General features: G+C 48.6%; 1 protein-coding gene across 4 annotated transcripts in view; it reads right to left on the bottom strand.

Annotated features, from left to right (window-relative positions):
* galnt9 (polypeptide N-acetylgalactosaminyltransferase 9) overlaps positions 1-23,784 on the bottom strand; it is a 443,197-nt gene that overhangs the window by 386,506 nt on the left and 32,907 nt on the right. For 2 of the 4 annotated variants that reach the window (XM_070888120.1, XM_070888119.1), the window contains exon 1: positions 1,943-2,682. The exons of 1 other annotated variant lie outside the window; for it this stretch is intronic. In XM_070888120.1, the coding sequence (XP_070744221.1) occupies positions 1,943-2,183 (241 nt within the window). In that variant the 5' untranslated portion in view covers positions 2,184-2,682. Of the gene's footprint in view, positions 1-1,942; positions 2,683-18,649; positions 19,104-23,784 lie in introns of those variants that run through there. One more of the 4 variants, XM_070888121.1, reaches the window with a different exon arrangement.

Consider the following 23,784-nt stretch of genomic DNA (forward strand, 5'->3'; position numbering starts at 1 on the left):
TTTTAAATTGAGGCGTTGCTTAACCAGAAACCAATTTAGGTCAGCGAGCACAGGGGGTGATGGGCGAACGGGACTTGGTACGAGTATGAAAAGATTCCATATTTTAAATCAACATTTAGTCGACCTTTGTCTCTCACCATCATCACTTTTGTCTCTCTAATCTCTCCTGCCTTCCACCCAATCACAGACCTTCCCTTTTGTTCTTTCCTGCCCTCCCTCCTTTCCCTACCCCTACACTTGCCGTTGCATCACTAACTTTTTCCAGTTCTGACGAAAGGGTCACCGACCTGAAACGTTAACTCTGTTTTTCTCTCTCTGCAGATGCTGCCTGACCCGCTGAGTATTTCCAGGATTGAGTGTTTTTATTGCAGTGCAGGCTTACTGCTTACGAGCTGATTGCTATGGGATGCAGGATTGAATGCTGCGAGGGTTTACCATATGGGTTGCATTCGAGAGATGCTTTGTCTGCATGTTGGTCAGCATGAAACTGTGGTGAGAATCGCACTGCAACGCTTTCAAACAATGAGTTAAATTAAACTGACATCTGAACACAGTCGGCAAGTAAGACAAAATATATTAGGGATACAGGTTTCGAAATGAACGCGCATTTTAAATGTCCACCTGCTCGAAACTAAACCAACTGCCTGTTCTCAACTAATAAAATATCTTGAAGTCTTTTGTCCATGTTGGGTAATTTACTACTGTTTCCATGGCAACCCCACACACCACAGCCATTGTGGGTTGCCCTGATTAAAATCCCTGGGCTGGATAAAACTGCCCCACTACCGCATAATAATACATTTAATTGTGTACCAAGCTTAGCTCCGAGAGTGACTCCCACGTAAATGTTTGTAACACCCTCGCCGTCAGAAGGTTGTGTCTTCACAGTCCGCACTCCAGAGACTTGAGCACAAAAATCCAGAGACTGGCACTGAAGGAGTGTCTCAGCTCGCTGTCAGATGAGACGTTAAACCGAGGCCCCCTGTCTGCCCTCTCAGGTGGACATAAAAGGCCTCCCACCCCCCCAACCCCCAGCACTATTTCAAAAGAGGAGCAGGGGGGTGAATGTGTCCTGGCTGGGCCAATATTTATCCCTCAACCAACATTATTATTTTTTTTTAAATCAGATAATCTGAGTCAGTATTTCATTGCAGTTTGTGGGAGCTTGCTGTGCACAAATTGGCCGCCGCATTTCCCTAATTTTCAACAGTGACTACACTTCAAAAAAAAAGTACTTCATTGGGTGTAATGCGCACTGGGATGCCCTGCGGTCGTGAACGGTGCTATAGAAATGCAAGATCTTTCTATTTATTTAAAAATCCGTTCAGCCCAAACAAGTTATCATTTGTAAAGTAATTGTACACAACTGTGGCAGCTACAAACACAGATGGAGCCTAGAGTCACTCTGTCGCAGGCAATGGAATTGTAATGAAAAGAAAGACTTGCATTTCTATAGCGCCTTTCACGACCACTGGATGTCCCAAAGTGCTTTACAGCCAATGAAGCACGTTTGGAGTGTGGTCACTGTTGTAATGTGGGAAACCAACTTGCGCACAGCAAGCTCCCACAAACAGCAATGTGATAATGACCCAGATAATCTGATTTTTTTTTTTGTTATGTTGATTGAGGGATAAATATTGGCCCCAGGTCACCGGGGAGAACCCCCACCCCCACTGCTCTTCTTCGAAATAGTGGCCGCGGGGTCTTTTTACGCCCACCCGAGAGGGCAGACGGGGGGGTCTCGGTTTAACGTCGCATCCGAAAGACGTTTGGGGACATCGTGAGAACAGCAAGCCCCAATTCCCCCACCCCCCACCAATAAAACACTGAAAAAAGTTGCTCAGGTAGTCTGAGCAACGTTGGAGAAGTGATTGACAGATAGTTCCTTCGAGCCAAGAAGAGACATGCGGCTAATTTACAAGAACAAAAAAATCCACGTTACCGTTCAGCTGACTGTAAACCACTTCTTCCAGATGGTCCAGCCTTTGCAAGATGTTCTCCTTGTCCTTCAGCACCTCATCCTGGGGCCCCCGGCTCCTGACCCTGCGGTCAGTCTGGCGCACGGCCTGGACCAGCTCCTCGGACCGCTCGCTGACCCTACAGTACACCGAGAAGAGGACGATGCCCAAGAAGACGAAGATGTTGAGGGTCAACAAAGTTTTGATTCTTCTTGCGGGTGCCATGTAAGTGCAGAGGGTGCAGGTGGGGGCACATCTGGCCTCCTCAATGCAACACCTGGGGGTGGGTTTGGAGGTTTTGGGGAGGGGGAGGTGGAGTGGTGGGAGGTGTGGGTGAGACAGGGAGAAAGTGAGACCTGGTGCCCCCCCCCACCCCACAGATATCCAGATTGCAAACAAAAAAAAACCCACAGCCTCTCTGAGCTAGACACAAATGAGAAAGTGCACAGAGCGCTGGCTAGCTGGTGTGCATCTGGCAACGCAGCAATCTCCAGCAATCTCCCCCTGGCAGCGGCCGCTGCTGAAGGAGGATCTTGTTCCTGGGAGGTTTTTGTTCTCCCGATGCAAGGAGGTGGGGGGGGGGAGGTTTGGGGGACAAGCGGCGGGCTAGAGGTGGCTGTGCTTCACAGTGGCATGCACCGTCCGCTCTCTCTCTCTGCCCTGCCCTGCCCTGCCTCCTTCCTCCGGCGGCACTGCATCGTACTCCGCTCCGGCTGCTCTTCCCTCTCCATCCAAAGCTGGGGGGGGGGAAGAGAGAGAGAGAAATAGGCGAGCAACGTCGGATTACAGTGACGTAAAGACAGCACATTAATTCGCGATGCAATGCTCTTAAAGCCTCAACAGATCCAGCGAAGATTCTTGGTTTGATTTGAATAAAAAGAGTATTTTTTGTTGTTGTTGCAATCCCTGTACTTCAACACAATTAAATCATTTATGTTACAATCTGCAAATGCGAGAGGGAGTCCTCCCATTGTCTAGATATGTATCCCTCAAACATAGATACATAGAAAATAGGTGCAGGAGTAGGCCATTCGGCCCTTCGAGCCTGCACCACCATTCAATAAGATCATGGCTGATCATTCACCTCAGTACCCCTTTCCTGCTTTCTCTCCATACCCCTTGATCCATTTAGCCGGAAAGGCCATATCTAACTCCCTCTTGAATATATCCAATGAACTGGCCTCAACAACTCTCTGCGGCAGGGAATTCCACAGGTTAACAACTCTCTGAGTGAAGAAGTTTCTCCTCGTCTCGGTCCTAAATGGCCTACCCTTTATCCTTAGACTGTGTCCCCGGGTTCTGGACTTCCCCAACATCGGGAACATTCTTCCCGCATCTAGCCCACATCAATAACAAGAACTTGCATTTATATAGCGCCTTTGACGTCCCGAGGCGGTTCGTGGGAGCGTGATCGGACTAAACATGACACCGAGCCACATGATGAGATATTAGGGCAGATTTTGCTGAAAAAAATTAAAAGAAAGACTTGCATTTCTATAGCGCCTTTCACGACCACCGGACGCCTCACGGCACTTCACAGCCAATGAAGTACTTTTAGAGTGTAGTCACTGTTATAATGTGGGAAACACGGCAGCCAATTTGCGCACAGCAAGCTCCCACACACAGCAATGTGATAATGACCAGATCATCTGTTTTTTTGTTATGTTGATTGAGGCCCCAGGACACTGGGGAGAACTCCCCTGCTCTTCTTCGAAATGGTGCCATGGGATCTTTTATGTCCATCTGAGCGAGCAGCTGGGGCTTCGGTTTAACATCTCATCTGAAAGACGGCCCCTCCAACGATGCAACACTCCCTCAGTATTGCCCCTCCGACAGTGCAGCACGTCCTCAGTACTGCACCTCCAACAGTGCAGCACGTCCTCAGTACTGCACCTCCGACAGTGCAGTGCTCCATCAGTACTGTCCCTCCGACAGTGCAGCACGCCCTCAGTACTGCACCTCCGACAGTGCAGCACTGCCTCAGTACTGCCCCTCTGACAGTGCGGCACTCCCTCAGTACTGCCCCTCCGACAGTGTGGCGTTCCCTCAATATTGCCCCTCTGACAGTGCGGCGCTCCCTCTGTATTGCCCCTCCGACAGTGCGGTGCTCCCTCAGTACTGCCCCTCCAACAGTGCGGCGCTTCCTCAGTATTGCCCCTCCGACAGTGCGGCGCTCCCTCAGTACTGCCGCTCCAACAGTGCGGCGCTTCCTCAGTATTGCCCCTCCGACAGTGCGGCGCTTCCTCAGTATTGCCCCTCCGACAGTGCGGCGCTTCCTCAGTATTGCCCCTCCGACAGTGCAGCACGTCCTCAGTACTGCACCTCCAACAGTGCAGTGCTCCATCAGTACTGTCCCTCCGACAGTGCAGCACGCCCTCAGTACTGCACCTCCGACAGTGCAGCACTGCCTCAGTACTGCCCCTCTGACAGTGCGGCACTCCCTCAGTACTGCCCCTCCGACAGTGTGGCGTTCCCTCAATATTGCCCCTCTGACAGTGCGGCGCTCCCTCAGTACTGCCCCTCTGACAGTGCGGCGCTCCCTCAGTACTGCCCCTCCGACAGTGCGGCGCTCCCTCAGTACTGCCCCTCCGACAGTGCGGCGCTCCCTCTGTATTGCCCCTCCGACAGTGCGGTGCTCCCTCAGTACTGCCCCTCCAACAGTGCGGCGCTTCCTCAGTATTGCCCCTCCGACAGTGCGGCGCTCCCTCAGTACTGCCGCTCCAACAGTGCGGCACTCCCTCAGTACTGCCCCTCCGACAGTGCGGCACTCCCTCAGTACTGCCCCTACGACAGTGCGGCACTCCCTCAGTACTGCCCCTCCAACAGTGCGACGCTTCCTCAGTACTGCCCCTCCGACAGTGCGGCACTCCCTCAGTACTGCCTCTCCGACAGTGCGGCGCTCCCTCAGTATTGCCCCTCTGACAGTACAGCACTCCCTCAGTACTGCCCCTCCGACAGTGCGGCGCTCCCTCAATATTGCCCCTCCGACAGTGCAGCGGTCCCTCAGTACTGCCCCTCCGACAGTGCAGCACTCCCTCAGTACTGCCTCTCCGACAGTGTGGCCTTCCCTCAATATTGCCCCTGTGACAGTGCGGGGCTCCCTCATTACTGCCCCTCCGACAGTGCGGCGCCGTCTCAGTATTGCCCCTCTGACAGTGCAGCACACCCTCAGTACTGCCCCTCCGACAGTGTGGCGCTTCCTCAGTACTGCCCCTCCGACAGTGCAGCACTCCCTCAGTACTGCCCCTCCGACAGTGCAGCACTCCCTCAGTACTGCCCCTCCGACAGTGCGGCACTCCCTCAGTACTGCCCCTCCGACAGTGCAGCACTCCCTCAGTACTGCCCCTCCGACACTGCGGCGCTCCCTCAGTACTGCCCCTCCGGCAGTGCAGCGCTCCCTCAGTACTGCACTGAAAATGCCAGCCTAGATTAATGTGCTCAAGTCCCTGGAGTTGGACTTGAACCCACAACCTACTGACTGTGTGTGATCCCGTTATTAATCTGCAAATGGACCAGCAATTTGTAGGGGTTCACAGTTCATGGGGTATCTCCTCATTGCCACAAGTTACTGTGGGATTTTCACGTTAATAATGGCATCTGTTGTTCACATCAGTTTCCCCGCTAATCTTTATTTGCGTGCACGGTCCCTTTAACGGGCTGCGTGGCCCATTCAAAATTTCAGGCAAATCTCCCAATGAGAAGCCGGTGAGCAGCCTGCACGGGACTACGAGGCAGCTGTGCAGTCGCGTCCTGAGCAGGAACGGTGGTTCACGTGCTGTTAGTTTATCAACTACATCTAGCTCATCATCTCCATATGTGGCTCGGTGTCAAATTGTGCTCCTGTGAAGCGCCTTGGGACATTTTATTATGCTAAAGGTGCTATATAAATGCAAGTTGTTGATGTGGGTTGAGGGATAAATGTTGAGCAGGACAGACACAGGGAGAATGCCCCTTGCTCCCGAGAATTTGTTCCTCCTTATGTTAAAAAAATTCTTTCATATAATTAATTAAACTGTGCTAAAACCATTAACTTCACAAAAATAGCATCTTGTTCTCAACTGGCCCTGGATTGTTAATGAATTTGCTGCATTGCGCATTAATTGGCCATTAAACTCGTCGCAGAAAGTTAAGTCTAGCAATTAACAGCATAAGTACCCTTAATAACATGATAACTGTTAATGATTACCAATCAACCTCTCTAGCTCAGAAAGTGAACAATTCATAGTGTGGATTCTCATTCCTTCAGGTTGCGAATTGTTGGAGATTTAAAAAAACGTTAAATTTTAAATCTTTTTTACTTTTCCTTTCTATCTCTTTAATCTCTTGATCCAATCTTCCTTTCCTGCTGTTTAATTCTGCTTCTGTGCCTGATTTGCCTCGAATTCACCCTCCTTCTCAGTCCTTCCCATATTTATTTTTCATATCTTGAATCTGCTTGGTTAAGGAGATGACGTGTTGGTCCTGTTGTTCAGTCAGGTCCCAGATGCCCTGTTGCATTCAGCACAAATCCCAAATTCCGGACCGTGAGGCGCTGCACCAGGAGCGCCAATCAGTAAAGCTGGTCCTTTGTTAACAGCTTGTCACAACGAACATGAGACAACTTTAGTACAGCAAGTGATTAGGAAGGTCAATGGAATCTTGGCCTTTATTGCAAAGGGGATGGAGTATAAAAGCAGGGAAGTCTTGCTACAGCTATACAGGGTATTGGTGAGGCCACACCTGGAATACTGCGTGCAGTTTTGGTTTCCATATTTATGAAAGGATATACTTGCTTTGGAGGCAGTTCAGAGAAGGTTCACTGGGTTGATTCCGGGGATGAGGGAGTTGACTTATGAGGAAAGGTTGAGTAGGTTGGGCCTCTACTCATTGGAATTCAGAAGAATGAGAGGTGATCTTATCGAAATTTATAAGATTATGAGGGGGCTTGACAAGGTGGATGCAGAGAGGATGTTTCCACTGATGGGGGAGACTAGAACTAGAGGGCACGATCTTAGAATAAGGGGCCGCCCATTTAAAACTGAGATGAGGAGGAATTTCTTCTCTCAGAGTGTTGTAAATCTGTGGAATTCGCTGCCTCAGAGAGCTGTGGAAGCTGGGACATTGAATAAATTTAAGACAGAGATAGACAGTTTCTTAAACGATAAGGGGATAAGGGGTTATGGGGAGTGGGCAGGGAAGTGGAGCTGAGTCCATGATCGGATCAGCCATGATCTTATTAAATGGCGGAGCAGGCTCGAGGGGCCGTATGGCCGACTCCTGCTCCTATTTCTTATGTTTTTATGTTCTTTGCACCTTATTTTGCTCTGTCTGAATCTACAACAATTCAGAGTACATACTCCTAAAAGAAAGAATTTACATTTCTATAGTGCCTTTCATGAACTCAGGAGCTCCCTCAGGACTTTACACCCAATTAAGTACTTTTGTTTGGAAGTGTAGTCACTGTTGTAATGTAGCAAACGCGGCCACCAGTTTGCACACACCAAGCTCCCAAAGACAGCAATGGAATAAATGACCATATAATCTGTTGATTGAGGGTTAAATATTGGCACCAGGGCTCCGGGGAGAACTCGCCTGCTCTTCTTCGAAATAGTGCCGTGGAATCTCTTACATCCACCTGAGAAGGCAGACGGGGCCTCGGTTTAACCTCTGAAAGACGGCACCTCCGACAGTGCAGCACTCCCTCAGCACTGCACTTGTGTCAGCCTGGATTTGCGTTCAGGTCTCTGGAGTGAGATTTGAACCCACAACTTTATGACTCCCAGGACAAGTGCTACCCACTGAGCCACAGCTGACAGGGTAGAAGGGAGGGGAGGCTATTGACAGGTATTAGCACACCTGCGGAGAGTTCTCTCTTGGCGTGTAGAAAGCAATTCGCAGCTGGCAGTATAACTTCATTCTGGCCAGCTGAGTTTCACACTCCAGTGCAGCGCAGTATAACTGCAGCTCTATTTTGCTCCCGCAAGTGCTGGGAGTGAGAATTTTACAACTGAGCAAAAATCAAGATAGACATGTTTAATTATTTACTTCACTAATCCTGTTATCAGATGAGTTATCTAAAGGAGCCTTAGGCAACGTATCATTTCACAGCTAGACAGTAATCCACACATAGCCAAACCAGACAAAGTACCAAGGGGGAGAAATTCATTATAGCCCAGGAATAGGCAGAAACTTTAGAAAAGTTTGAGATTAAGCGGCAGGCACTAATGAATCACGCTTCACACAAAATTAAGTCTCATTGCTGGAGTGCTAAATCAATTGCTAATGGCCTAGCTCAGTGGCTTTAGACTCAAAGTGCTAAGCAATATCAGGGGCAGTCTAATCGCAAATCATCATTGCCACAGGCTCTTTCCAGTTCTTAAAGGGGAGGTTCATTGATGCTGCAGGACCTCATTCTAGTGCAGCGCTTTGATATGCTGTGAGAATAAAAATGTCATTAATATTTAGTAGCCACAAAACTCCGGAGACTAAACAACCTTTAAATGACTGGATTCAACTGGTGCACAATGTCAAACTGACCAGGAAACAGTGAAACAGCAGTAACCCGACAACTGCGACTCATTACTCATCGTCCCTTTGAGTAGCGCCCCTGGAGCGAGCATCAGCTGGCTCGATGCCTCCTCTCCCTCTCGCTGTCGGGGCCAGGTGCTAAGGCTGGGGGGGGGCGGAGGGGGAGCGGCGACAATGAATTTTACAGATCAGGTGACCAGCGAGCGTTGTACACTCACTGACATCACGATCTGCCTGGCGTTGAAATCCCCGGCGCTAACTTGCAGCAGCAGCGCTACAGAGGGTCTGGATTTTGGCGTGCGTCGCTGGATTCGCCTCACCACGGCGCTACTCTCTTAGCGCCCCGTTAGTGCCCCACCAGGCGCTAACTGTAGGCGCGAAGGTACCAAATTTCTCCCCCCTAATGTTCAAGGGGGCCAAAGGTACAACAACAGCAACTTGCATTTATCTAGCACCTTTAACGTAGAACAAATGTGTCACAGCGGCGTAAGGGAGATATGGACAGCGAGCCGCATCAGGAGAAATTAGGGCAGGTGACCAAAAGCTTGGTCAAAGAGGTGGGTTTTAAGGAGCGTCTTAAAGGAGGCGGTTGAGAAAGAGGCGGAGAGGTTTAGGGAGGGAATTCCAGAGCTCGGGGCCCAGGTAGCTGAAGGTGCCACCTCATTAATGGGAGCTATCTGCTCTAATCCCATTGCCCTGTATTATTTTACAGGGCACTTTCCGCTGCTCGGGCACTCCCAGTGGTGAATGGGTCTCATGACTTCCCACCCAGCGAGTGCCTAGTGCCTGATTTGTGCGTCTCACAATTTAACCCTGTGGAAAATCAGGCAATTGTGGGCCCATGGTTTCCGCATCAGTGCTGCGTGGGTAGCACTTCGCCCCAGGACGGTCAGGTCAAAGAATCTTTGTCCCTTTCAAATACTTATCCACTTCCCTTTTAAACGTTGTGATCTCTGCCTCAGAAGCAGATTACGGTAAACCATTCCATGCTGTAATAACTCTGTGTGTGTGCAATCCATGGAACATGAGATGTGTACACAAGCTGAGTTCTATTTGTGCAAAAGCAAAATACTGCGGATGCTGGAATCTGGAATAAAAGCAGTAAATGCTGGAAATCTCAGCGGGTCAGGCAGCATCTGTGGAGAGGAAGCAGAGTTAACGTTTTGGGTCGGTGACCCTTCGTCAGAACTGGAGAGTGTTTGAAAAGAACGGATTCTTAACCTGAAAGGTGGGGGGGGGGGGGGGGTGGGAGGAAAGAACAAAAGGGAAGGTCTGTGATAGGGTGGAAAGCAGGAGAGATTAGAGAGACAAAGGCGGTGATGGGCCGAATTCAAATGGTAATGCCAGGAGTTGGAAAAACATTAGTCAAGATAGGGTGTGAATGGTGGGATAATGACCAACTGCCATTAGAGACACAGAGAAAAAACAAACAGGTTCTGGGGGGCGGGGGGTGGGGGGGAGGGGGAAGGGAGCCAAATAAGGGCAGAGGTTATGCTCTGAAATTGTTGAACTCGATGTTGAGTCCAGAAGGCTGTAAAGTGCCTAAACGAAAGATGGGGTGCTGTTCCTCGAGCTTACGTTGAGCTTCATTGGAACAGAGCAGGAGGCCGAGGACGGAGAGGTCAGAGTGGGAGTGGAGCGGGGAATTAAAGTGACAGGCGACCGGAAGCTCAGGGTCACACTTACGGACTGAACGGAGGTGTTCCGCAAAGTGGTCCCCCAATCTACGCTCGGTCTCCCCAATGTAGAGGAGATCGCATCGTGAGCCGCGGATACAGTATATTACATTGCAAGAAGTACAAGTAAATCGCTGTTTCACCTGGCAGGAGTGCTTGGGGCCCTGGATAGTGGGAAGGGAGGGGGTAAACGGGCAGGTGTTGCATCTCCTGTGCTTGCACGGGAAGGTGCCGTGGGAAGGGGAGGGGCTGCTGGGGGTGACTGCGGAATGGACCAGGGTGTCGCGGAGGGACCGGTCCCTTCAGAACGCTGAGAGGGGCGGGGAGGGGAAGATGTGATTGGTGGTGGGATCACGCTGGAGGTGCGGAAATGGCAGAGGATGATCCGTTGAACGTGGAAGCTGGTGGGGTGAAAGGTGAGGACAAGGACCTGTCGTGGTCCTGAGAGGGAGGGGAAGGGGTGAGAGCAGAGGTGCGGTAGATACAATGGACAGGGTTGAGGGCCATGTTAACTACGGCGGAAGGGAATCCTCGGTTGAGAAAAAAGGAAGACATGTCAGAGGCACTAATGTGAAAGGTGGCGTCGTCAGAGCAGATGCGATGGAGACGGAGACACTGGGAGAATGGAATGGAGTCCTTACAGGATGCAGGGTGGGAAGAAGTGTAGTCCAGTTAGCTGTGGGAGTCAGTGGGTTTATAGTGGATACTGTTCGAAAGCCTATCCCCAGAGATGGAGACGGAGAAGCCGAGGAAGGGAAGGGAAGAGTCGGAGATGGGCCATGTGAAGGTGAGGGAAGGGTGGAAATTGGATGCAAAGTGAATGAAATTTTCAAGTTCAGGGCGAGAGCAGGAAACGGCACCGATACAGTCATCAATGCACCGGAAAAAGAGGTGAGGGAGGGGACCCGAGTAGGACAGGAACAAAGAATGTTCCACATATCCCACAAAAAGGCAGCCACAAGAGGACCCAGGTGGTTTCCCATACCTTTAATTTGGAGGAAGTGAGTGGAGTTGAAGGAGAAGTTGATCAATGTGAGAACAAGTTCAGCCGGGTGGAGGAGGACGGTGGGGGATGGGGACGGGTTGGGCCTCTGCTCGAGGAAGAAGCGGAGCGCCCTCAGGCCATCCTGCTGGGGGATGGGGGTGTAGAGGGATTGGGCGTCCATAGTGAAAGGGAGACGGTTGGGGCCGGGAAACTGGAAACTGTTAAAGCGACGGAGGGTGTTGGAGGAGTCGCGGATGTAGGTGGGAGTTCTATTTGAGGGTCTCATGCAGCCTGTGATACTTTCATCGTGCAGGAAAGAGAGTGACAAGTATTGTAGGTAGTATAAAATCTTTGATGGGAAAGGGAAAGAAAGCCAGTTATTTTCTGTTGTTTTTTTCTGACCTTTTAAAAGAGGCAGGGACTTAGAACCATCTGTATATTACACACACACATACATGTATGTGTTCACTGGGGTGTTCACTCAGAACATGCATATACATACACACACATCTTTATACATAGATATATATGAATATACATATGAATATTTATATGTATATATATGTCAGCCGTGGCTCAGTTCGTCGCATTCTCTCGCCTCTGACTCAGAAGGTCGTAGGTTCAAGTCCCACTGTTTAAGAAAGGAGGGAGAGAGAAAACGGGAAACTACAGACCAGTTAGCCTGACATCAGTAGTGGGGAAAGTGCTAGTATCTATTATTAAAGACATGGCAACAGGGCATTTAGAAGAGAATAATAAGATTGGGCAGAGTCAACACGGATTTATGAAAGGGAAATCATGTTTGACAAATCTGTCGCTAGCAGAATACATAAAGGGGAACCAGTAGATGTAGTATATTTGGATTTTCAGAAGGCAGTCGATAAGATGCCACACAAAAGGTTACTAAATAAAATGAAGGCTCGTGGGATTGGGAGTAATATACTAGTATGGATTGAAGATTGGTTAACGGAGAGAAAACAGAGAGTAGGAATAAACGGGTTATTTTCGGGTTGTCAGGCTGTAACTAGTGGGATACCGCAAGGATCGGTGCTTAGGTCCCAGCTTTTCACAATCTATATCAATGATTTGGATGAGGGAACCAAATGTAATATATCCAAGTTTGCTGATGATACAAAGCTCGGTGGGAATGTAAGTTGTGAGGAGGATGCTAGGAGGCTTCATGGGGATATAAACAGGCAAAGTGAGCGGGCGAGAACATGGAGTATAATGTGGAGTAATGTGAAGTTATCCACTCAGAGTATTTTTTAAATGGTGAGAGATTGGGAAATGTTGGTGTTCAGAGGGTGGCTATAGTGGTCTGGGAAAATAGATTAAAGTGTGAGACGGTTGATGAGCAGTGGCAGACATTTAAGGAGATATTTCATAACTCTGAACAAAAATATATCCCACTTGAGAAAGAAAGACTGTAAGAGAAGGGATAATAATCCGTGACTAACTAAGGAAATAAGGGATGGTATCAAATTGGAAACAAGGGCATACAATGTGGCCAGGATTAGTGGGAGGTCAAAGGATTGGGCAACTTTTAAAAGCCAGCAAAGAACGACTAAAAAAGTGATAAAGAGAGGGAAGATAGATTATGAAAGTAAACTAGCACAAAATATAAAAAAAGGAAAAGAGTGGCTAAAGTAAATGTTGGTCCCCTAGAGGATGGGACTGGGGAATTAATAATGCCAAATAGGGAAATGGCAGAGACATTGAGGAAATATTTTGTATTGGTCTTCATGGTAGAAGGCACTAAAAACATCCTAATCATAGATAATCAAGGGGTTATAGGGAGGGAGAAACTTAATACAATCACTATCACTAAAGAAGTCGTACTCAGTAAAATAATGGGACTAAAGGTGGACAAGTTCCATCCTGGGGTCTTAAAAGAAGTGGCTGCGGAGATAGTGGATGAATTGGTTGTAATCTACCAAAATTCCTTGGATTTGGGGCGGTCCCAGTGGATTGGAAAACCGCAAATGTAACGGCCCCATTTAAAAAAGAAGGCAGACAAAAAGCAGGAAACTATAGACCAGTTAGCCTAACATCTGTCGTTGGGAAAACGCTGCAGTCCATTATTAAGGAAGCAGTAGCAGGACATTTCGGAAAGCAAAATTCAATCAAGCAGAGACAATATTGTTTCATTACAGGGCAATCATGTTTGACAAATTTGTGGAGTTCTTTGCTTTGAGGATGTAACGAGCAGGATGGCTAAGGGGGAACCAGTGGATGTGGTGTATTTGGATTTCCAGAAGACATTCGATAAGGTGCCACAACAAGATAAAAGTTCATGGGGTTGGGGGTAATATATTAGCATGGATAGAGGATTGGCTAACGAACAGAAAACAGAGAGTCGGGATAAATGGGTCATTTTCCGGTTGGCAAACGGTAACTAGTGGGGTGCTGCAGGGATCGGTGCTGGGGCCTCAACTATGTACAATCTATATGAATGAATTAGATGAAGGGACCGAGTGTAATGTAGCCAAGTTTGCTGTAAATTGTGAGGAGGACACAAAAAATCTGCAAAGGGATATAGACAGGCAAAAATTTGGCAGATGGAGTATAATGTGGGAAAATGTGAGATTATCAACTTTGTCAGAAAAAATAGAAAAGCAAATTATAATTTAAATGGAGAAAAATTGCAAAGTGCTTCAGTACAGAGGGACCTGGGGTCCTTGTGCATGAAACACAAAAAGTTAGTATGCAGATACAGCAAGTAATCAGGAAGGCCAATGGAATGTTGGCCTTTATTGAAAGGGGGATAGAGTATAAAAGCAGAGAAGTCCTGCTCCAACTGTACAGGGTATTGGTGAGGCCACACCTGGAGTACTGCATGCAGTTTTGGTCTCCGTATTTAAGGAAGGATATACTTGCATTGGAGGCTGTTCAGCGAAGGTTCACGGAGATGAGGGGGTTAACTTATGAAGATAGGTTGAGTAGGTTGGGCCTGTATTCATTGGAGTTCAGAAGAATGAGAGGTGATCTTACTCGAAACATATAAGCTAATGAGGGGGCTAGATAAGGTGGATGCAGAGAAGATATTTCCACTCATAGGGGAAACTAAAACTAGGAGACATATTCTCAGAGTAAGGGGCCGCCCATTTGAAACTGAGATGAGGAGGAATTTCTTCTCTCAGAGGGTTGTAAATCTGTGGAGAGAGAGCTGCGGAGGCTGGGACATTGAATATATTTAAGGCGGGGATAGACAGATTTTTGAGCAATAAGGGAGTCAGGGGTTATGGGGAGCGGACAGGGAAGTGGAGCTGAGTCCATGATCAGATCAGCCATGATCTGCTTGAATGGTGGAGCAGGCTCGAGGGGGAAAATGACCTACTCCTGCTCCTATTTCTTATTTTCTTATGTTCTTATGAGGGACCTGGGTGTCATTGTACACAAATCACTGAAAGTTAACATGCAGGTACAGAAAACAATTAAGAAAGCAAATAGTATTTTGGCTTTTATTACAAGAGTCTTTGAGTATAAGAGTAAAGACGTCTTACTGCAATGATATAGGGACCTGGTGAGACTGAAGTATTGTGTGCAGTTTTGGTCTCCTTACCTAAGGAAGGATATACTTGCCATAGAGGGAGTGTAACGAAGGTTCACCAGACTGATTCCTGGGATGGGGGGATTGTCCTATGAGGAGAGATTGAGGAGACTAGGCCTATATTCTCCAGAGTTTAGAAGAATGAGAGGTGATCTCATTGCAACATACACAATTCTTACAAAGATTGACAGGGTAGATGCAGGGAGGATGTTTCCCCCGGGCTGGGGATTCTAGAACCAGGGGTCACAGTCTCAGGATAAGGGGTCGGCCATTTAGGACTGAGATGAGGAGGAATTTCTTCACTCAGAGGGTGGTGAATCTTTGGAATTCTCTACCCCAGAGAGATGTGGAAGCTCAGTTGTTGAGTATTTTCAAGGCGGAGATTGATAGATTTTTGGATATTAAGGGAATCAAGGGATATGGAGTTGACTCTCCTAATGCAGTGCTGAGGGCGGGCTGCACTGTCAGAGGTGCTGTCTTTTGGATGAGATGTCTGCTCTCTCGGATGGATGTAAAAGATCCCATGGCAATATCCACTGGCTGGAGTCAGACCGAGTGCAAAGGAAGAATGCTGTGGTTGTTAGAGGTCAATCATCCCAGCCCCAGGACATCGCTGCAGGAGTTCCTCAGGGCAGTGTCCTAGGCCTAACCATCTTCAGCTGCTTCATCAATGATCTTCCCTCCATCATAAGGTCAGAAGTGGAGATGTTCGCTGATGACTGCACAGTGTTCAGTGCCATTCGCAACTCCTCAGATAATGAAGCTATCCATGCCCACATGCAGCAAGACCTGAACGACATTCAGGCTTAGGCTGATAAGTGGTAAGTAACATTCGCACCACACAAGTGCCAGGCAGTGACTATCTCCAACAAGCGAGAGTCTAATCACCGCCCCTTGACATTCAACAGCATTACCATCACCGAATCCCCCATCATCAACATCCTGGGGGTCACCATTGACCAGAAGCTTAACTGGACCAGCCACATAAATACTGTGGCTACAAGAGCAGGTCAGAGGCTGGGTATTCTGCGGTGAGTGCCTCACCTCCTGACTCCCCAAAGCCTTTCCATCATCTACAAGACACAAGCCAGGAGTGTGATGGAATACTCTCCACTTGCCTGGGTGACTGCAGCTCCAACAACACTCAAGAAGCTCGACACCATCCAGGACAAAGCAGCCGCTTGATCGGCACCCCATCCACCACCTTCAACATTCACTCCCTCCACCACCGGCACACCGTGGCTGCAGTGTGCACCATCTACAAGATGCACTGCAGCAACTCGCCAAGGCTTCTTCAGCAGCACTTCCCGAACCCATGACCTCTACCACCTAGAAGGACAAGGGCAGCAGGCGCATGGGAACACCACCACCTCCACGTTCCCCTCCCAGTCACACACCATCCCGACTTGGAAATATATCGGCCGTTCCTGCATCGTCGCTGGGTCACAATCCTGGAACTCCCTCCCTAACAGCACTGTGGGAGCACCTTCACCACACGGACTGCAGCGGTTCAAGAAGGCGGCTCACCACCACCTTCTCAAGGGGCAATTAGGGATGGGCAATAAATGCCGGCCTTGCCAGCGACGTCCACATCCCAGGAATGAATTTACAAAAATCTATTTCGAAGAAGAGTGGGGGAGTATTCCTCGGTGTCGGGACCTATAATTATCCCTCAAACATCACTGAAACAGATTATTTGCTCATTATTGCATTGCTATGTGTGATAGCTGCCTGTTTCCCACATTACAACAGCGGCTGCACTTCAAAAGTACTTCATTGGCTGTAAAGCCCTTTGGGACATCCTGAGGTTGTGAAAGGCGTTATATAAATGCAAGTCCTTTGTATTATGTTCCTGACACAGATGAGACTGTACACAGGGAGGTTAAAGTAACAGTGACCTCATCTTTATTAAGACACTCCAGAGTGAGGAACAGGCCTTAGGGGCCGGCTTATATACAGTGCTCCCAAGGGATGCTGGGATCCCTTGGGACTTCAGGGGATGAGCTCCCTGGTGGCGGAACATGGGAGTGCATGCTTTACAGATACACAACATCACTCCCGCCCAAAGTCAAAGTGAAAACTATTTACAAGGTGAGGCGGTCGGGAGCCTTTCTTTCCCTGGTGGACCGCCTCGGTACAAATGTCTGTTCTGGTGTGTTGGCTGTGTCCTCGCTGGGCTGGCGTGTTGTTGGCCCTGCAGGGCTGCTGGGTGAGCCTGGCCTTGCTGGGCTGTTGGGCGTGATGGGTTCCATTTCCTGGTCCGGGGTGGTGTCGTTGATCCTTTGGGTGTGTGTTGTAGGCTCGAAAAAGGTGGTGTCTGCTATGGGTTGTTCAGGGCAGTCTGTGAACCGCAGCCTCGTTTGGTCCAGGTGCTTTCTGCAAATTTGTCCATTGTCTAGTTTGACTACAAACACCCTACTCCCTTCTTTAGCTATCACCGTGCCCGCGATCCACTTGGGACCATGTCCATAGTTTAGCACATACACAGGGTCATTCAGGTCAATTTCCCGTGACACAGTGGCGCGACCATCATTTACATTTTGTTGCTGCCGCCTGCTCTCGACCTGATCATGCAGGTTGGGGTGAACCAGCGAGAGTCTGGTTTTAAGTGTCCTTTTCATGAGTAGCTCAGCCGGGGGCACCCCTGTGAGTGAGTGGGGTCTCGTGCGATGGCTGAGCAGTACTCGGGACAGGCGGGTTTGGAGTGAGCCTTCTGTGTCATTTAAGGCTCTGTTTAATGGTTTGTACTGGCCGCTCTGCCTGTCAATTGGAGGCTGGTTTAAACGGGGCCAAGGTGACATGTTTGATCCCATTGCGGGTCATGAATTCTTTAAATTCGGCACCAGTATGTCAGGCAGGCCGTGGGTGGCAAACATGGCCCTCAGGCTTTCAATGGTGGCGGTGGCGGTGCTTCCCGACATTATTTCACATTCAATCCATTTTGAAAAAGCATCCACCACCACCAGGAACATTTTACCGAGAAACGGGCCCACATAGTCGACCTCGACCAAGGTCTGGAGGGTCAGGACCACAAACTTAGTGGTGCCTCTCTGGGTGCGTTGCCCAACTGAGCACATATGCTGCATTGCCGTACACAGGATTCGAAGTCAGAGTCGATACCGGGCCACCACACATGGATCTGGCTATCGCTTTCATCATTACTATACCCGGGTGTGTGCTGTGGAGATCCGAGATGAACGTCTCCTTGCTCTTTTTGGGTAGCACTACGCGGTTACCCCACAACAGGCAGTCTGCCTGAATGGACAGCTCGTCCTTTCGCCGCTGGAACGGCTTGATTGGCTCTTGCATTTCAACGGGGATGCTGGTCCAGCTCCCATACAGTACACAGTCTTTTACTAGGGACAGCAGAGGATCTTGGCTGGTCCAAGTCCTAATCTGGCAGGCCATGACAGGTGATTTATCATTTTCAAACGCTTCCATGACCATCAACAAGTTTGCAGGCTGCGCCATTTCCACCCCGTGGTGGGCAATGGTAGCCGACTGAGAGCATCCGCACAGTTCTCGGTGCCTGGCCTGTGGCGGATAGTATAGTTATACGCTGATAGCGCGAGTGCCCACCTTTGTATGCGAGCTGAGGCATTAGTATTTATCCCCTTGTTTTCAGCATACAGGGATATGAGGGGCTAGTGATCGGTTTCCAGCTCAAATTTGAGGTCAAACAGGTACTGATGCATTTTCTTTACCCCGAACACACATGCTAATGCCTCTTTCTCAATCAAGCTGTAGGCCCTCTCGGCCTTAGACAAGCTGCTGGAAGCATAGGCGACAGGTTGCAACTTTCCCGCAACGTTAGCTTGTTGTAATACACACCCGACTCCGTACAACAACGCATCACATGCTAGCACAAGTCTTTTACACAGGTTATACAATACAAGCAGCTTGTTGGAGCATAAAATGTTTCTGGCTTTCTCAAATGCAATTATTTGTTTTTTTCCCCATACTCAGTTCTCACCTTTACGCTATAACACAAGTAGGGGCTCCAAGAGGGTGCTTAACCCCGGTAGGAAGTTACCAAAATAGTTGAGGAGTCCCAAGAATGAACGCAGCTCCGTGACGTTCTGTGGCCTGGGCGCGTTTCTGTGGGCCGAATGCCATCTGCCGCAATCCTTCTCCCCAAAAACTCCACTTCTGTTGCCATGAAAATGCATTTCGACCTCTTCAGCCGCAGCCCTACGCGATCCGGTGACAGGATCGCTCCAAGTCAGCGAGGATTTATGAAAGGGAAATCATGCTTGACCAATCTTCTGGAATTTTTTGAGGATGTGACTAGTAGAGTGGACAAGGGAGACCCAGTGGATGTGGTGTATTTGGACTTTCAAAAGGCTTTTGACAAGGTCCCACACAAGAGATTGGTGTACAAGATCAAGGCACATGGTATTGGGGGTAATGTACTGGCATGGATAGAGAATTGGTTGGCAGGCAGGAAGCAGAGAGTCGGGATAAACGGGTCCTTTTTGGAATGGGAGGTAGTGCAGGGCTCAGTGCTGGACCCCAGCTCTTCACAATATACATTAATGATTTGGATGAAGGAATTGAGGGTAATATCTCCAAGTTTGCAGATGACACGAAACTGGATGGCGGTGTGAGCTGTGAGGGGGACGCTAGGAGGCTACAGGGTGACTTGGACAGGTTAGGTGAGTGGGCAAATGCATGGCAGATGCAATATAATGTGGATAAATGTGAGATTATCCACTTTGGGGGCAGAAACACGAAGGCAGAATATTATTAGAATGGCGGCAGACAAGGAAAAGAGGAGGTGCAACGAGACCTGGGTGTCATGGTTCATCAGACATTGAAAGTTGGCATGCAGGTACAGCAGGCGGTGAAGAAGGCAATTGGTATGTTGGCCTTCATAGCTAGTGGATTTGACTATAGGAGCAGGGAGGTCTTACTGTAGTTGTACAGGGCCTTGGTGAGGCCTCACCTGGAATATTGTGTTCAGTTTTGGTCTCCTAATCTGAGGAAGGACGTTCTTGCTATTGAGGGAGTGCAGCGAAGGTTCACCAGACTTATTCCAGGGATGGCTGGACTGACATATGAGGAGAGACTGGATCAACTGGGCCTTTATACACTGGAGTTTAGAAGAATGAGAGGCGATCTCATAGAAACGTATAAGATTCTGACGGGATGGGACAGGTTAGATGCAGGAAGAATGTTCCTGATGTTGGGGAAGTCCAGAACCAGGGGACACAGTCTTAGGATAAGGGGTAGGTCATTTAGGACTGAGATGAGGAGAAACGTCTTCACTCAGAGAGTTGTTAGCCTGTGTAATTCCCTGCTGCAGAGAGTCGTTGATGCCAGTTCATTGGATATATTCAAGAGGGAGTTAGATGTGGTCCTTACGGCTAAAGGGATCAAGGGGTATGGAGAGAAAGCAGGAAAGGGGTACTGAGGTGAATGATCAGCCATGATCTTATTGAATGGTGGTGCAGGCTCGAAGGGCCGAATGGCCGACTCCTGCACCTATTTTCTATGTTTCTATGATTCTATCCAGTCGCTGGAGGACCTGCTCCAGGTTTTGTAGGTGCTCGACGGTGTTCTGACCCGTGACCAATATGTCGTCCTGAATAACAACCGTGCGTGGTACCGACGTGAGTAGGCTCTCCATGTTTCTCTGGAAGATCGCTGCAGCCGACCAAATTCCAAACGTGCATCTGTTGTCGATGAACAGACCCTTGTGCGTGTTGATGCAGGTGAGGCCCTTCGAAGACTCCTCAAGCTACTGTGTCATGTAGGCCGAAGTCAGGTCGAGCTTGGTGAACATCTTGTCTCCTGCCAGCGTCACAAATAGGTCGTCTGCATTAGGTAGCGGGTATTGATCCTGTAGCAAGAAACGATTAATAGTTACTTTATAATCGCCGCAAATCCTGACCGTGCCATCACTTTTGAGTACTGGAACAATCGGGCTGGCCCACTCGCTGAATTCCACTGGGGAGATGATGCCCTCGCGTTGCAGCCTATCCAGCTCGATTTCCACTCTCTCCCTCATCATGTGAGGTACCGCTCGCGCCTTGTGGTGAATGGGTCGTGCCTCTGGGACCAAGTGGATTCGCACCTTCGCCCCGGAAAAGTTTCCAATGCCTGGCTCAAAAAAGGAAGGAAATTTGTTAAGAACCTGGATACACGAGGCCTCATCGACATGTGATAGCGCGCAGATGTCATCCCAGTTCCAGCAGATTTTGCCCAGCCAGCGCCTTCTGAGCAGTATGGGGCCATCGCCCGGGACAATCCAGAGTGGCAGTTCGTGCACTGCGCCTTCGTAGGTGACCTTGACTGTTAGATTTCTTAATTTCCAATGAAATACGAACTCCGATTGTAGTTTTAATGTAACTTTATTCTGGCAGCAGCAACAAGCTCTTGGCTTTAAGCCAGGCCTTTGTCCTTCTGGGACCACATGGCCAAAATGGCTGTACTTATACCTGGTTCAATTTAAAGAAAAGAACTCGCCTTCATTGACCTTATTGGCTCAATTAATAGTCTGTTAACCTTTAATTGGCTCGTTACCCAAGGGTCCTAAAATGTCTAGTTGATTGATGACTTAATGCAACATGCTGAGTTGCACGTAGCAGCTTTGTCTTGGGGTCTGTGAATGTTCACAGCCTGTCTGAATGCAGCCTGTTTGAATTCTCTATCAATCCCCCCTTTGATTCTTTCACAAACTGGATCATAAAACAGCAGCTATCACTGGTTAAACATGCTACAAAATAATTTCATACATGTTAATAGAGTTTCCTTCTAAAATTTGTTGATGTGTTTCGCCACATGTCCGGACTAGTAGCTTCCACACAAATTTACACCAACCCGAGTTCCATCGTGGCCACAATGGAAGTCTGGTTTTAGTAGGTTAATTAACCTTATTCCAATTTAATCCAAATCAATATCTTAATTCAACCAGTTAACAACCTTCCCTTAAGCATAACATACCCCTGTGCCACGTACAGACGGTCTGCTGGGACCTGCAAGGTGTCTCACCTGCGGGACAGCAGCTACAGCCGCCTGGTCGCAACAACATTTAATCAACATAAATAAACAATATAAAAGTAAAACAATTACAATAAATAGAATTAAATCTTCCACCAATGAAGTTCCTATTGAACCTAGCCATTCAGTGGCTCCGCTCCACAAAGTGAATGATGGGGGTTGCTTAAGTGTTTCTACCTCCTTTTGGATATGCTCCGCTAAGTGGGTCATTTCTTCGGAGCTATCTGGGATATATGTGCAACACTCAGTTCCGAGTAGGGTGCAAGTACCTCCCTTTTCAGAATTCCGGGAGCAGTTACTATAATTCCCTTGCTACTCTATTATTTCCCTTTGGTGCAGAGGGTCGGCTAGTAAGAAGTAGGCCTATGCCTAGAATACCTACAATCAGTAATACAGTAAATTTCTACATTTTGGCAAAAAGTAATTGTACTTATCAGATTTCAGCTTCAGTTACGGGTGCTCGTTTAACGTGTGAAGCGTGGATCCAGGCTTTCTTTCCTTGGACTTTAACAGCTGCCTGGGTGGTCAATAACACTTGATAAGGTCCCTCCCACTTGGCACCCAAAGGTTCTTTATGCAACTTTTTCACATACACCCAGACTCCCGGGATGATGTCGTGTCCTCCTTCGGGTGGATTACCCCAAGCTGCCGATACCTGTTGGAAAACAGAACTAATAGCATTGGTTAGGTTCTGACAGTATGATAACAAAGTGTCACTCATTAAGTGAACATCAGCTTTCGGTAAATCGATAGTTCCTGGCAGCGACATGGGTCTTCCTGTTATAATTTCAAATGGGCTTAGACCTGTAGTTCTGTTTGGGGTTGCCCTAATACTACATAGCACTATTGGTAGTGCCTGGGGCCATGGTGTTCCTTCTTGGTGATATTTGGCAAGCTGTTGTTTCAGAGTTCGATTCATTCGCTCTACTTGTCCTGATGATTGTGGATGATAAGGACAGTGTAAATCCCACGTAATGTTCAGTAACCTACAGACTTCTTGGCATACAGCACCTGTGAAGTGTGTTCCCTGATCTGAGTCAATGCTACTCGGGACTCCCCATCGGGGAATGTAACCCTTACACAAGACCTTTGCAGTGTGATTGACTGTGGCTCTTTTAGTTGGGACAGCTTCTACCCATCTAGAGAATCTGTCGACCATGACAAGAATGTTAGTGTATCCTTGGCATGAAGGGAGAGATATATAATCAACCTGCAGATGCTGGAATGGTCCGACAGGGGCAGGGGGCCTCAGTTGGGGCATTATCGTGATGGGTTCAGAATTATTTTTCTGGCAGACCACACAGCGGTCTGTTACCAGCTGGGCATGTTTTTTAAATCCCCGACCCCACCAGCTTTTCTGGAACCGTGCGTCATCTGTTGTGAGGCCAAGTGTCCCCACGAGTGGATCTGTTGGGCTAAAAAAGGCATAAGCGCTTGTGGCGCGACTGGCTTGTCGGTAACTCTTTGTCTCCAGACACCATCTTCACATAGCTTAATTCCTGCCTCAATCCATGTCCATTTTTCCTCTCGGGAGCACTCGCCTTGCATTGTTTGAAGGTCTTGTGTCAGAGTCATGAGTGCTTTCAATCTGCACATCTGTGTTGGTTCTTCTGGAGGAACGCCCTGTGAGGCGGCATCTTTAGCTGCCTGGTTGGCTCGGGCATTTCCCTGTGCTTCTGTAGTAATTTTCTTGGTATGGGCCTTACACTTCAGGATGGACACTTCCTGAGGTAATTGTATGGCCTCTAGTAAGTCTCGGACTTCTTTTCCATTTCGGATAGATGTACCAGCAGCCGTGAGGAATCCCCTTTTCCGCCATAACAGACCAAAGTCGTGAGCGACTCCAAAAGCATAACGCGATTCTGTGTAGACATTAGCTGTCTGTCCTTCTGCTATTCGACATGCCTCTGACAGGGCCCGTAACTCGGCTTGTTGTGCTGACGTTCCTGAGGGTAAACATCCTTTTGCCACTACCTCATATAAGGTTGTAACTGCCCATCCTGCTTTTCTGGTACCATTGTCAACAAAGGAGGAACCATCTGTAAACAGGATGAGGTCTGGGTTGTGCAGAGGCTCCTCTGCTGCTAAGGCTGCTTCTTCTGTTTC

This window comes from Pristiophorus japonicus, chromosome 8 (genome assembly GCF_044704955.1).
Source record: "Pristiophorus japonicus isolate sPriJap1 chromosome 8, sPriJap1.hap1, whole genome shotgun sequence".
NCBI classification, from domain to species: Eukaryota; Metazoa; Chordata; class Chondrichthyes; family Pristiophoridae; genus Pristiophorus; species Pristiophorus japonicus.